Genomic DNA, 15,419 nt, shown 5'->3' with positions numbered 1-15,419 from the left:
TAAACGCAGAAGCTGAAAGTGCAGTTGTCAGCATGTTGTTATAAGTGTAACGACAGTGTGTGAGATCCCTTGCGATCTTTGTAATTTCAGTACACCGACCTTTCCTAAAGCAATGTATGACAGAATGTAATTTTTTTCCTAGCTACGAAGGCCTCTCATATAGACCTCCAACAACTCCTGGGTTCGGACAGTGAAGGGCACGAGTGGTTGCAGACTGATGAGGGAAGCCTTCGTCCTGCAGTTAACTTAGATAGGCTGACGATGGTGATGATGAAAGCTTTGATGATGTGATCACGTACGACGCAGAGCCCTGCGGGTTTGCACCGAGGAGACCATGGTGGCTGGCATCCGATTCAAGCCAGGAATGTGCGTCGACATCCATCTAGCAGCCATTCACCGTGATCCTGAGTACTTTCCAGAACCAGAAAAGTACAATCCGGAAAGGTATGCGCTAAGGATTTACACCCATAAACTTGGAGTCGGTTATTCCACGTGAAGCTGCAGGAGCTTCGAGTTGGGGAAAGCGTTAGGGGTGAACAGAACTAACAAGTTTTTTGATGCGAAGCATCTCTTGCTCGGGGGAATGTACCGCGTCCGTGCTCCGTCCGCAGCGCCTCTGATGATGATTGTGGCAGGATGCCCCTAGCGATTGGTCAACCAAAGAATCCATCACGAGATATCTTCGCTTTCAACCACCGTCATCATCTTCCCGTAGGGGAACCACTGAAGAAGAAGGAGAAGACAAAGCTGCGAAGAGGAGGGCGTGTACGTTACTCTCAGCCGGTGCACAAACGTCAACAACGTTTACTTCACCAACGCTAACGGAGACTACCGATTCTACCACAGAGACGACAACATCGACGAGAACATGATGGACGAGTTTTGGCGCCTCGAGAACCACCGCCTACTCACCGTAACACAACAGTACTTGCGTGCCTTTGCCACCGATGTGGACCCGGACGCGGAATCCCCTCTGGCGCTAATAAACACCAGATCATTCAATATAACGGCAACAAAATGGAACCACACGGAACCCCCATGATGCTTCGCATCTTCATCAGGGTTCCCCGCGGGAAGATGGTGTAATTTTTATGGCAAAAGTATTGAAAGGCTTACTCAATTTGGTTGCTCGTCATTGAAATTCATACCTTTCGAGACTTAGGGAGGTTGGAGGGAGTTCGGATTTGGTTGCTAGGCACTGGATGCCAGATCCTTAACCGTTGCGGAGTTGGCGATCTTGCAGGAACCAGGATACCAGGGTGAAGAACACTGAACGAAAAAACGCTGCGTCGACATCGGAAGCCGTGAAATGGCTATCTCGCCGCTGCAAAGCATTCTATTGCACGAGTTTCGCAAATGAAAAGCCAACTAATAGACCGTGCTGCTAAGCAGCGGCCGGGTGTGTGCAGGGCCACGTGGAAAGCCATGAGCGCCGCGGTGGCTGTGAGGGCAGTGTTCGGCAGCGTACCAAGCACGTTTCCCGATGACCTGGCACACAGGCGCAACACCCCAACTGCACGGAGCGCAAAACTGCAAGGTGCAGTCTTCGGCGTTTAATTTGGCAATAGTGCTTTCGCATACTCATAAGAAGTATTTCGGTGCCCTCGAAGATTTTGGTTGTTCGTCACCGTTGTCACCTCTCTTAAAGTGTTTGACTTGTTGGAAATCGAAATACCCTTCAGCCAAAGATGGAGAGAGAGATAAATGTTTATTTATCTTAAAGGAAAAAGCAGTAAGAGCGGAAGTGGTCAGCCTCCCAAGTCCCGGAGGCCACGAGCCCCCGCTGATTCCAATGCCCGGTCGGCCAGAGCTTCTTGCTCCAGAGCCGACCTGGTCAGCGCAGACTCCCACTGCTCAGGTGATGGGTTGAAGAGGGGTTTAGGGTTGTCTGGGCATGACTGCACCAAGTGGTATGTAGTGAGAGGGACGTTGCAAGGGCGGCAGTCGTGTGGGAAGAGGGCTGGAAAAATGTGCGAGAGAACCGTCTGGTTAAAGTACTGGTCTGTAGCCAGCGCGAGATGTGTGAATGTTGGTTGCTGAGAGTAGGGTGGGGTGGCGGACAGATCCTTCTGGAGTGCAGGTAGTGGGATAGGATGGCATTGTATGTAGGATCGAGGGGTGTTAGAGAGGGCATTGTGGAGCTCGGGTAGCTCCAGGCATCTTGTCTTTAAGGATGGGAATTCCCGGAAGTGCTGATCGCGGGCTGCAGCGTGAGCTGCCTTGTTCCCGGGAAAGCCCGAATGGCCTGGGGTCCATACGATGGCGATTTCTAGATCTTCGGGCAAGGTCCGGAGGAGACGAAGGGCGCTTTCCGGCACGCTGCCGTACTGATACAGTCGGCAGGCCTGTTGGCAATGGGTAAGAACTGTGACTTGTGGTTGGTTCTGGTGGGTAGTTGCAACATGTGCAATCACGGTGGCCTCAGCCGCTGTGGGTGATAAACTACAATAAGACGCTGCTGTGGCCACCTCACCTTGCGGAGTAAGGGCCAGAATTGTGGTTCTTCGTGATGGGGGGGAGGGGGGGAGGGTGCTATGCAATCTCCGTGTACCGACCTTGATGGTCTTCGGAGTATTTTCTGGTCAGATGAAGACCGCGAGCTTCTCTGCTGCCCTTGTTAAAAGTCGGGTGCATGTGGCGGGGTATGGGGGCTTCCCGGATCTTGCAGCGTATGTTCGGCGGGATCGGGGCCGGGGCGGCGTTGGAATTGGGGGTTTCTCTCCCTATGAGTTGAAGTACTCTCCTGCCTGGTGGTGTTAGGGACAGTCGATTGAGTTGCGCCGTGTCCTGGGCTTCAAGAAGTTCTGAGAGGGTGTTATGCATCCCGAGTTGTAACAGTTTCTCGTTGCTGGTGTACGCAGGTAGTCCCAGTGCCGCTTTATAGGTCTTGAGTACGAGGGCATTTAATTTGGCCGGTTCTTGAGGCTTCAGGGTCAGGAGCGGCTTGGCGTACGTAAGCCTGCTGAGGAGTAGGGCTTGTACGACGCGTCACGTGTCCTGTTCTTTCAGCCCATAATTTTTGTTGCTGATGCGATGAATGAGGTGGGTGAGTTGGGTGGTTGTTTGCAGTTGGGGTAAGAGGGCCGCGCCGGACCCATCGTGGTGGAATGGGACCCCAATATTCTTAGAATCTTGACTTGGGGTATGGGTTGACCGGAGATTATTACTTGCGGGTCAGGCGTCGGGAGACGTGGGCGACCGTCGGTGAGGGACTTTAAGACAAGAAGGGCTGATTTGGAGGGCTCACAAGTCAGCCGTCCGGACTGGAGGTAGGAGATCGTGGTATCGACTGATTTCTGTGGGGCATCTTGTTGGTGACCGAACGTTCTGTGGTCCATAGGGTTATATCACCAGCATAATCTGAATGCTGAAGGTGTGGTATGGACTCCAATAGTGAAGGGAGTGGAAAGAGGGCTATATTAAATAGTGGGGGTGAAATTACTGACCCCTGGGGTGTCCCCTTGACCGAAGTGTTGAAGGTGGGTGATACATATGGGCCAAACCGGAGTGTTTCCGTCCGATTTGTGAGGAACGTTCTGACGAAGTTGTAAGCTTTACCTCTACTGTTGGTGTTAACCTGGTTTTCTAGGATGGCTGCATGGGTGTCGTTGTCAAGGCCCCCCTTATATCTAGCGCCAGTACTGTTTTGAGCGTAGAGCGGCTGAGATGATCCATGACTTGCTCTTTTAGTTGTATAAGAACACCTTGCATTGAGAGATTTTGACGAAAGCCAAACATGGTGAGCGCGAAAAGTTCTCGTTCTTCTACGTAGGCTATATGGTTGGCGCACTAGGTGCTGGAAAAGTTCTCCAATGCACGATATCAGTGAGATGGGGCGAAGCGGCGTTGGGGAATGGGCTTGTTGGGTTGGGGGAGTCAGAATGTTTCCACTCGGCCGGCAAGTTTTTCTTGTCCCAATAATGATTGAACAGTTCTAGAAGTGAATCTTGAGATTCATGGTCCAGGTTTATGAGCAGTCGGTTGGTGATTCCGTCTCTACCTGGCTGTTTTGCCTGTCACCCGCCACCCATACTAGCCCCATGGGGCTCAAATAAAGTTTATCTCTCTCTCTCTCTCTCTCTCTCGGGTGAGACGTGCTAATGCTTGCTGGAATTCTGATTCTGTGAAAGGAACATCTACTTCGCCATTTAGCTGCCCCGTGTATTCAGTTGAGATAGGGGCCGGTTGCGCCATAGGGTGACCGAATAGGTGAGTTTTGGTGGCTTGAAGGAGTTCTCCGGGAGTAAGATCACTGTTTCTGATTAGTCGATGGATCTTGGTTATGGAGATGGATCGGGATTTGGTATTGTCGATGAGGTGGCGAAGTATACGCCACGTGCATTTGGTACTGGCAGTGTCCTTCAACTGGTCACAAAACGAGCGCCAGTTTTGCTGTTGGAGTGTTTTGGCATAGTCTTGAGCTTGTTGGGAGAGTTGGGCTATGCGTTTCCTTAATTTCTTGTTGTGGCGCTGACGTTGCCATCTCTTGATGACGCCTGCGCGGGCATCCCAGATGTGGAGGAGTTCGGGTCTACGTCTGGGTTGGTGTCCGTGAGGGCTATTTCCTGTGTGTGCTTGCGTACAACTTTGTCGAGTGCTTTCGTCCATGCCGTGATGTCATCGTCGATGGGTGGGAGCGGAGTGGCGTCAGCTTTGAATTCCAGCTAGTCGGTGACTCTTGCCTCCTTCCTCCTGGTGGGAGAGTGGGCAACTGTAATTGTCGCAGACATTATGTAGTGGTCGCTGCCCAATGTGTCCGGCAGGCGAGTCCACTGAACGTTTGGTGTGTTGCTCGCAAAAATGAAGTCGGTTGTTGTATCCCGTGCCACACTCGTGCCCAGTCTGTTTGGTTGGGTCAAATCGTTGTATAGTACAAAGCCATGATGCTGGGTGGCTTGTAATAAAGCCGTGCCCTTTTTTGCGGCTTGTGAGTAGCCCCAGCCATGGTATGGGGCGTTGAAATCTCCCACCAGCAGGAGCGGGTCTTGCTTGGAGATCTTGCGTGCTTCATGAAGCAGGGTGTCGATTTCATTGAAAGATGTGGATGGTGGGCTGTATTCGTCAAGAATGTATATGCTTGGTTGAGAAGAGTGAGTGTGGATAATTTCCACAAAGGTGTTGGCCGCATCTTGAGGAATGTTGTGGGTCTGAGCGGGGTGATGTTTGTTTAACATGACGGCCGTTCTGCTTTGGGGGTCTTGCGAGAATGAGACGTAGTTTCAGAGGCCAGGGTTCGGGGTGTTTACCTCTTGTAGGGTGACATGTTAGAGGGGTTTTGGAGGATGTAGAGGCCAAATTGGTCTTTCTTGCTGTTGGGCGATCTGCAGTCTCATTGGTAGATATTAAGGGTTGGCGCCGGAGCGGAAGTAATTACGAGAGGCTAGATGGGGGTCGCAGGAAGAGGCTGCCGTCGTCATGTGGATGCTACTTCGCTTTTCGTGATGAGGCTAGGGGTTGGGTCGTGGCGGGTGAGAGGGCAAAGATTGCCTTTTCCAGTTTCAGCTGACGTGTTGTAAGTGCTTCCACTGCGGCGTGTAGTGGGGCGGTTGCTTCGGACAGGGCTTTTAAGTGGAGGAGATGAGTTGGTTCACTTTTTCTGTGAGGGCATGTAGGCGTGCCTGAAATGTTTTTTGTTGCTCGGAGTATTTGTTTAGGAAGGCTGCAATGTAGGGGGATAGGGGGTGTTGTTGAGGGACATCCTTTAGGTGTAGAGGTTGGGAGGGAGCAGTGGAAGTGCCGCGTACGGCCACTGACCAGCTGACCTGGGCCGTGGGTAGTGGAGGATCCGGGACTCCAGCAGGAGGTGCCTCGAGCCACTGCTGCTGTTGTAGACGGGCCTGGAACTGAGCAGGCTGTTGCTTGCGTGCTAGCTGGTGTGGCGGAGTGGGAATGTACCTTTTGGGGCACTCTTTGCTGGCAGTTGCACTTTAGGAGACAGGTGTGGTCTGGTGGAGGGCTGGCAGCACCACACTTGAAGCAGTTTGCGAACTCGGGGTGGGGCCACACGTCCCGGCGGTGGCCCCCCTTTCCGCCCTGTTTGCACACTTGCGCCACCCACCTGTACGGGCGGTAGCGAATGAGTTCGCACCCCACTTTCACGTAGAAAGGTAGTCTTGTTCCATTGAAGTTCGGAAGGGCTGAAGATGTCCGTCCCAGTAGCCTTGCGTGAATTAGGTAAGGCTTATTGGCAGAAGTCATTTGGAGTAGAGCGTCATAGTCGATGCCTTCGGGCAGGCCGTGGATCATTCCTGGGGAAGTCCCTGGAGGGGGCTTCATGTAGGCGGTGATTCCGAAGCTGGTTTTCCCAAGAGGGATCATTGTAATTTGTGAGAGGACGGTGGCGATATCAGGATCTGGGGTGCCAGCTACGACGAGATTCTGCGCCGGTTGAGACTGGATAGTGACCCGCTCCAGGAATCGCGCCCGGGGGAAACCGCTTGAAGTGATCAAACCTTGTACGATGTCTCGCGTGGCCCCAGCTCCAACTCGCAGGCCCCTTCTTGGTCGATAGACGGTGATGTAATGCGAGTCGTGAAGGCGGGGAGGTGGAATGGCGCGTTCAGGCACGTCAGGCTTGGCTGCAGAGTTGTTGTTCGGCGTTGTTGGATTCTCGGCTCGCGCTTTTCGGAGAGCTCGGCGGGTTTGTGCTGCGATCACCTCGGTCCATGGGTTGGGTGGATGGATCGTCCGGCCACTGGATTGGTCGTACTCCATGGCTGCTGGTGGTATGCCGGAGCTCGCCATCGTGGTCGGTCGGCGATGAGCCTCGGCGAGGAGGCCCGTACCGTTAGGCCTGAAGACAAAGCCCAGTGGTTCTGCCAGCGTGGTCGGGGAAGTTTCTGGGCTGGAGTCAACCCCCGATGGTCTTCGGCGGTCATCTTGGTGTCCAAATGCCCGCTGGACTTTACGGAACCAGTGAAGTTCTGAAAGTGGTCAGTTGAGACTGGCCGCTGGTTGAGTGAGAAAAACGGGAGCTGAAGTGAGGCGTGTGCGTCTACGTCAGCCCCCTAATGGCGGTCCTCTCGCTGCTGAGAGTTCGGCTAAAAGCTTTCCCAAAGATTGAAGATTTTTCTTACTTTAGTGAGATAGAATCTTTTTTTGCAGTACAACGAAAGACTATCTTTACAGAAAGTGTAGATTAGTTAGTTACCCCTGTGTTCACTTCCCTCGGCACGCCACAGATTTCTGCCGGAGAACAAGGACAAAATCAAGCCTTTCACGTACATTCCCTTCGGCGCCGGTCCACGAAACTGCGTTGGCATGAGACTCGGACTCCTGCAGACCAAGACCACTTTGGCGTCTATGCTCAGCCGGGTCCGGTTTGAACCCTGCCCCGAGACAATGGTGGGTATCCGTAGCCCCTCTCGGGAATCGCACATGTCTCTTGCGCATTTGCCTGGCAAAGACAGGATACTCTTCTTCAGTGTGCACTTCGCGCATTAGCAGGCTGTTGCCCCGACAAGGACGGTTTGGATCAAGCCAAACCGCGGTGCCCTCCCGCTAGCGGATCATAGTGTAGAGACATGTTTTCAGAAATGATTGCACCTGCTAAAACGGGAGGACCTTCATTTTGGAAGTTAAAAGCTAAAAACAGAACTGACCTTTGCGCACTGCATCGCCGACAAAAAAAAAAAAAGAAATGTGAGACAAAAGAACACGCGGAATACGCGACAGAAGCTATTCCCGCGCTGCACCAGCTGAGCCGCGTGACTTTCTGCGCGCGGCTTGGTTTTTTTAAACACCGCGGCAACTGGTTTACCCGACACTGAAGACACGACGGCGTTGTGGAGGAAGCCTACGATAATTACCGCACCACAGGTTTAAATTTCAGCCAATGGCTTGCGAGCTGTTTCCTTGCTTCTTTTTTCTTTGCTTTTTTTCTTCCCCCGCTGAGGGTGCAGTGAATACTCGCAGGAGCAAAATCACCTTACCCGAATACTCCCTTTATTAGATGATTATTGTGGCCCAATTTCACTGCGGGAACAGAAATTAATCACCACTTTTAACGAAATACCACTTCGAACGAAACCAAGTTCTTCCTGTCAGGACTTCATCGCAACAACGAGGTTTTAATGTTTGTATGCTTCGTTCGGGGAGCGAAGGGGATGTTTTGTCGTCTGTTCTTTGGATTTTTGCTGCACTCTCGGTTTCGGGCACGATGTCCGTTTGACAGCCGGAGTCACAATGGCTAAACCTGGAAAGCGTCGCTGGGCCGGAGGGTTAACATAACTGGTCCTTTGGGTTACGTGTAAATACTTCTCTTACATTTCTTTGCCTATTTTTAAAGCGAAGCCTTAGTGTTCTCACTGATGGCGTCCGAAACTCTAAAACACTTTACAGGAAAGCAAACTTTCTCTGACGATGATGACGAATGATGATGGGATAAGTGAAAAAAAAAAAGCTTCAGTGGCCAGCCTCTATCCCATTGCTCCATTTCGACATGGTCGAAACCCAATACAAACTCTGTCGACAACCAAAGAATCCGTCTCAAGCTTCGCGCTCAACCGTCGTTCTTGTTAGACGGAGGAGGTGCGTGATTTTTTAGGAGGCAGCACGTTAGGGGCTCGGGCTGTCGGCGTCTTATGAAGTAACGGTACTACAACACCAAGACAATTGCTTTCTAACGCATCGCGCTAAAAAGGGAGATGAAGCGTTCTAGCGCGAGGCGTTGTAAAACAATTATACCGGCGTGTTCTTTTAGTACGCGTTTTTGCCCATGGACGATGGCAAAAACTCTTACTAAAAGAACACACCGGGACACTCGTTTTCCAACGCCTCGTGCTAGAAAGCTTCGTGCTTCAAAGACACGAGACTTTCACAGCAAAGCTGTATGCAATGGATCTCCGTTGGCAAAAACGCCGAGGCGCAAAGTCCTAAGACGCCGAGCGCTCAGCATCGAAACCGCTTTATACACTCCATAACTTCAAAACCGCATCATACATCGAGTCCGCGTGATCGAAACCACATAACACACTTGTAAACCGCATGCTTCGCCCCTCCCCAGGTTTCACGTTAGTGAGATGGCCCGGTATGTTGTCGTCACGTGCAAGGGGTGGGCGTATGCATTTACATATATGATACCTGTGGCCACAAAAAACACTCATCGCATTATGCTCCAACAACACCTCACAAATATCACAACTTGTACTGTCAAAAAAAAGGGTAAGACGATCGAACGGTCCTTAATCTATAAACGAGATAAACGAATAGAAAACATTCCATATTAAGTGAAATATGCGGCTTCACTTGCCCCCATGACGTACCAGGAATTATTTACTTACCGTATTTTTCTCGAGGTAGCACATAGGCATAATTTTATTTTTTTCTTTTGCTGCAGGTTCCGTTAAAGTATAAAGCATCTCAATTTCTGCCCCTCATCGACGGCCCGGTGATGCTTCGCGCTGTTTCACGGGACAGCCCTCTGCCAAAGAAAGAGCTCCTTTCGTCGTGAAAATCTCTTGTACCAACACAACACGGTGACGGCTGATATTTGTTCAAGTCGACGACAACTGGAGATCGTCGATGAAGTTAAGGAGAGATAATGCAAAAGCCAAAGTTAAAAACATTTAAGGGTGTAATTAACAGAGCGAAATCATGAGCCATTCACTCTGTGAAGGAGGATATGACCATGAAGTTTTGTAGCACACGACGCAGATGTGACACGGAATTTAGGTGAACCTTGGTATGGGCAAATCGCTGACGATGGTCGACCCTAAAAAAGACACATACATACACGCACAGATCTTTATTCCTCCTCTACTAATCTTGAAAATCCGCCTCCTGATAACTTGTCTACTGAAATGTACATCCAAGTCATTAAAGGTATAAGCTTCAAGTTTTGACATTGAAAATTCTGTCTGTCCATAACTAATATACTCAAGAATAAGGTCGAAGTGCTAAGGCGTGTAAGCTTACGTTAAAGATCATATTTTGAATGGCGTGTGACTTAGAGGTGACACGCACAGGGACGTTCGTTTTCAAACGCCTCGCGTTTCAAGGACCCACGGAGCCTCGGCAGTTTTTGTTTCCGGGCATGAAAAATACATGGGACCCTAGCCACATAAACTTTGCTCAAAAGAGTAGAGCACTGCCCTGTGCATGCAGTAGAGCACACAGCTTTATCTAAATAACTTTGAAGAAGAGCCACCCCGCATTCTTCCATTGACAGCATACTACTCCCAAAAGTACTCTGAATTGCTAGGAGGGACATCTTGCGCCTTGTCCTGACTTTTTGAGGGACACAAACGTCTGTGAGTTTTGGTGATTGGTCTGGAATATTTTCAAAGGTGCTACTGGGGCGGAGCGCTTGTCGGCACGCCTCGCAAGGCTAGGTCCTCCCGTTTTGCTATAGCAACTCACTCACTCACTGTGTACGGAGGCCAGAAGTAACACAGGATACACACGACCACGTGTCGGTCATTTCTATTTTTTTCTAGCTGCACTGTTTTTGTCATCATGTCGAGCCACTTGTATTTTGTGATTTTGTGATTTTTGATCAAATAAATAGAGATCGCCCTGATGTGTTCCTTGGCTCGTCATGTCGGGAAATATTCGCTTTTACACGTTGTACACATACTGCCATTGAACTGCACCGAAGGGGGCTGGGGCCTTTGTCAATCGTTTGTAGCCTTTGAACCCGCCTACTCCCTTGCACTGCTGAGAAAATAAACTTGTTGAAATCTTTGAGCATGATCCCAAATAATGACAATGTGAGAAATGTAATTGCTGTATCAGAAAGGGCTAGTTAGCCTGCACATGAGCCAATATCCTTTTCCATTTTTTTCCCTGACTCCCCGTCCCATCTCTTCCCACGCAGCTACATAGGCGATATGAATAAACGACCAGTCGGTCATGCCTTGATCAGTTACGTGCCGCATGGCTCCGTTACTGCAAACTCGACGCAACTGTGGCAGTTATTAGAATACTGCCGGACACAAAATTTGTTTCTTCTGCCCGAATGTTGTGCGTGCAAATATTGGAGCTGTACAGTACCAACATAGGCGTGAAAAATATAGACTTTGTGTGGAATTCGCAGTTCTGGAAATTAGCACGTAAAAAGATTGAGGGAAGTCTGTAAAAGCATAAGATGGACGCCTTGCAGAGCTCTTACGGGTTTAGTTCCACGCCAAAGGTGCTTTGTTTACTTAGAAATAAGGGAGGAAAGCTGACGTTTCCCTACTTTATATTTCATTCTTGCGTGACTGAAAGTACATCATCCCGGCCGCGGCGGTCGCTTTTCTGATGGAGGCGAAAAGTAAAAACGCCCGTGTGTACGGTATTTCGGCGCACGTTAAAGGAGCCACGAAGAGAAAACACAAGTTTCGTTCATTCTAAAGATTGCCTCGTTAGAATTATACCTACACCCCTTTTAACGTAAACTTCTCTCAAATGAGCTACATAATTACGAAAAAAGGGAATGTTCATGCGACCCACCAGCTCATTTCCCGCAACAGAACCTATGATGTCATACCTGCAGCTCTGCGATTGGCGGAGGGCGGAAAAAGCAAACGCAAATTAGGCAGAGCTTATACGCTTACCGAACGAGCTATCTGCGCTTAAATTTAGGGCACATTCTTTTTAAAGCCCTAAGAATGGTGGGACAAACAGTGTAAGTTACGAAAGCACACGTAAACATAGAAGTACCGATGCGTATATACTGCTGTTGGTACTGCGCGCACTACGCTTGGTTTAGCTGCACAGGACTGCGGAACTTAGTGGTCGTTTCAGACGACACTGGCCTATTGGCGCCAGCGAAGATGTCTTACGTGACCGTATTTGTCGAGCGAGTACTACCTTTCACGAAACTATTGTCTCCATGAACAAAACAAGCCAGGTACAAATGCGTTCACAACCCAAACCAAATGCTTGCCGCCATAGAGTTAATACTCCTGACTGACTGAATAAACTTTATTGAAGTAAAGATGGAGGAAAGGGGAAGGGGAGAAAAGGATGAAGGAATCATAGGTGGAACCCTTTTTCCAGGGCTCCAGTGGCTTCTGCTCCCGTCTTCGCCCGGCTGATTAGGTCATTTTGGATCTGTAAGTCGGGGTGGCGAGGGCGGCCTCCCATGATTCACGGGAAGTCAGTGGCGGGTTCTTTTGGTGTTCACCCCCTGCCCAGAGGTGTGGGCAGGCCCACGTGGCATGGAAGATGGTAGCAGTCTCTCCGCATAGCCTGCAGTCTTCTGTGTAGTCAGGGTGCTGTTGTTGGAAAATCTTCGCCCAGCGAGATTTATGTATCAAGGTGTTCGTTTGAATCTTACGTAGCATCTGGGCTTCACTTCCTGTTAGTTCGCGATGCGGGATTGGATATGTAGCCCGCTCTTTTCTGGTATTTTGTAGGTATTCCACGTACGTAGTGGTGCTAGGGTATCGTAAGGCGTCAGTCACAGGGGGGTGGTGAGTGAAGTCGCACGCTCGCCTGTTCGCCGCCTCGTTACCCTGCAGTTCCTCGTGTCCGGGGGTCCACGTAATGTTGTGAACTTTCTCGAGGGATTCCGGAAGTACCTTTCTAAGTGCAAGTGGTATTCTTACTGCCGCTAGCATTCGCACAGCCGCTTGCGAATCGGTGATGATGTTGGGGCCGCGGCCATTTCGTTCTCCCCAGCGAATCGCGAGAAGGAGGTCTCCGGTCTCCGCGTGCTTTGTGGTGGTGTTTCGCATGGTGATGCAGTCTATGATGTCCCCTTCACGGGTGGTCACCACTAATGCCGCCGTTTCTTCCTCATACTTCGCTGCATCGACTTACAACGTATTATCGTGATGTTCGAATTTTTTTGCAGGAAATTGACCCTGGCCTTTCTTCTTTCTACGTGGATATTAGGATGGATGTTTTTTGGAAGGGGCAGCGCTTTGATGTGGGATCGTTGTGCAGGGTTTAGGCAGTTTAGGTCTGTTTCCTGCTCTTGGCGTCTGCGATCGGGTGGATCGCCTACTTGCCATATGATCGCCCTCCCCGTGCGGGACTTTTCTAGTCGTATTCGTTGCCGCGGTGTGGTGGCGCCATCTAGGTTCACCAACAGTAAGCAAAACCCTGTGATGTCAATGCGACCATGAAAAAGCACTATTTAGCGGGAAAATCAAAATTTTAACCTGAATTAATTATTTTCTCAGTGAATAAAGCATCGTTTGCATTTGGACAAGCGCTGGGGGCCCTATAAAACACAAAACCTTTCGAATAACACATACTTGTGTTTCGTCTTCATGGCTCCTTTAAAAATCCCCAGGTGGTCAAAATTAATCCGGAGCCCTCCATTACGGCGCGCCTCATGGCCTGCGTCGCGTAGGCGCGTTAAACCCTACAATCAATCAATAGAAAGTACATCATGAATGAAGAGGGACCCTAGCACAATCTCAATGACGCAAGAGCAAGCTCCTCCATTTTATAATTCCACTTTTTTACCTGAGAGGCGGTGATTTTAATTGGTTTTTATTACAAGAAATCAAGGGTATATTTTAATTAATCAACAATGCTGACGTAGATTACAAGTACTTGTGTTTGCCTCTAATGTGCTAAAGGTTTCATTTTATCTGTATTATGTTGACATGTTCGAACCACACCACCAGCGAAGGTAGCGGCGAGACGGGTTTACTTTCATGTGCCCGTGAAAGTAGACCAGCGAGACCATCAACACTGTGGGTAAAGGTAAGACATAGCGTGCGTGTACGGCGTAATTTCCCAGACACATTTAAACTGAAGAAGCTTCACCAGTCCGTTTTTCACCATTCACAATTCCTGCCGTCACAAATTTTAGTTCGGTAAAGCGCATGGTGTGACGATGTATTCACGTTTTATGCATATTCTGAGTTATTAAATGAATGCTGGAGTCGCCAGTGATGTACTTGTACTCACAATCTTTATTTAGGGATACCCATGTTTCGCTTTAGGGTTAATGGTCTCTCCTTAGTTGCCGCGACTATAAACGCGACATATGGCTGATGAATAGAACTGGCTATAAAGCAGCTTAATGCATACCCACCAGTGCGAACATACATGGCAATGCTTGAATGAAACATTGTATCGCCTAAAAGCAGTGCCGCAATATACCATCTTTGTTTGTGAAGGTCTTGCTTTTAAAACGCACTGCTGTGAAGACGATACCTTCCTGGCTTTTGCTTGGGAAAGTGTGTGGCGACGCCTGCGGTGATGCCACGGCCGAATGAACCACCTGATCAGCTTGTTCTAGCCATCTCACGTCGAGTTTTCGTGGGTGGAGTTGTCGGCTAATTAGCATATGCTTGTGGATTCCGAGCTGAAGGAGTAACTTTATTCAGCATACGATGACGGTACCAGAAAAGGCGACTGCCGCAGAAAAAAAGGGTCATTGCAGTTATTACCCCTCAGAGAAGAGAAGCCGTACATGCAATATTTTGGTTGCCTTTAATACATGTATTAACTTTGTATTTATTTTGCAATATTTTATACACATTCAATATGCATTTTAAACACCTTTGAAATGTATTCGAAATTTATTGTGCAAATAAATTGAATGCCGCAGAAATATATACTCAATATAATTTAAATTAATTGATAATGCAGAAAAAATAACATCTTAAATACGTACAAAATGTGTGCTAGTAATCGATTTTTAAATGCACAGAAAACAGTTTTTAAAATACATTCAAAATGTGTTACTAGTGTCTACAAGTACAACCCTAAATACACTGAGAAAATGATATTGCAATGTGACTTGGAGGAATTCGTAACTTTCAGGCCAGGGATTTTGTTTTGTGTTTTCATTAATTGTATTCGGCTCTAGCCTTAAGATATGCTCGATTGTTTAAAACTAAACCGGCCCTGCAGTGAATAAGACCGCAATCGACTGCAAAGAACACGTATGCACACAGGTTGGCATTGTGAAACTTCTTTATTGTACACCTTAGCGGTGTGGCCAATTTCGCCATTACTATCAGCAACATGGAATGAATGCTCTTCAGCCGCGACTCTAGCCAGCGTCGATGCAGCCTTCTACGACTGACTCCGCCGTTCTTCGGACTCTTCCACCTTCGGACTCTTCCACGCGGGTTATTTCGCCATCACCTGGAGTGAAGAAAAAATAAAACAGGAAAAATTATAAGTGAAACATTGATTTTTTAGAGCCGAATGCGCTATAAATAAGTCACGCCTTTTCTCTAGCGGTACGAACGTCCATCATGAGTAATTATTATTCCAGTGTGTAGAACTACGTTTTTGTGTTCATTTGTACCAATTGTGAATTTCGAAACCGTAATTCTTGTATAACTTTTCGAATTGAGCTTATTCTGTTGTGTAACTATACGTACCAAGGATGTACTCTTTCATTTGCTTTCGTTATGAGTGGTGTTTTTTTATCCCTGCTAAGAGAGGGTTTCCGGGCTACTGTCAAGCTGTCTTCAGCAGCTTTTAGCCCGGATGACCTTCCAGTTTCTTCTGCAGAAAAT

General features: G+C 48.8%; 1 protein-coding gene across 3 annotated transcripts in view; it reads left to right on the top strand.

Annotated features, from left to right (window-relative positions):
* The window catches only part of LOC144145866 (cytochrome P450 3A9-like), a 39,279-nt gene extending 29,406 nt beyond the window's left edge, over positions 1–9,873 (top strand). For 2 of the 3 annotated variants that reach the window (XM_077677679.1, XM_077677678.1), the window contains exons 12-14: positions 307–444; positions 7,182–7,344; positions 9,338–9,873. In XM_077677679.1, the coding sequence (XP_077533805.1) occupies positions 307–444; positions 7,182–7,344; positions 9,338–9,451 (415 nt within the window). In that variant the 3' untranslated portion in view covers positions 9,452–9,873. The remainder of the gene's footprint in view (positions 1–306; positions 445–7,181; positions 7,345–9,337) is intronic. The other variant, XM_077677680.1, reaches the window with a different exon arrangement.
* Positions 9,874–15,419: the final 5,546 nt, after the last annotated feature.

The sequence above is a fragment of the Haemaphysalis longicornis genome, unplaced genomic scaffold (assembly GCF_048455015.1).
Source record: "Haemaphysalis longicornis isolate Haplotype H1 unplaced genomic scaffold, Haemaphysalis longicornis Haplotype H1 scaffold_7, whole genome shotgun sequence".
In the NCBI taxonomy this organism is placed as follows: domain Eukaryota; kingdom Metazoa; phylum Arthropoda; class Arachnida; order Ixodida; family Ixodidae; genus Haemaphysalis; species Haemaphysalis longicornis.
Note: the sequence above shows the minus strand (reverse complement) of the source record. Positions and strands in the feature narration are given on the sequence as shown.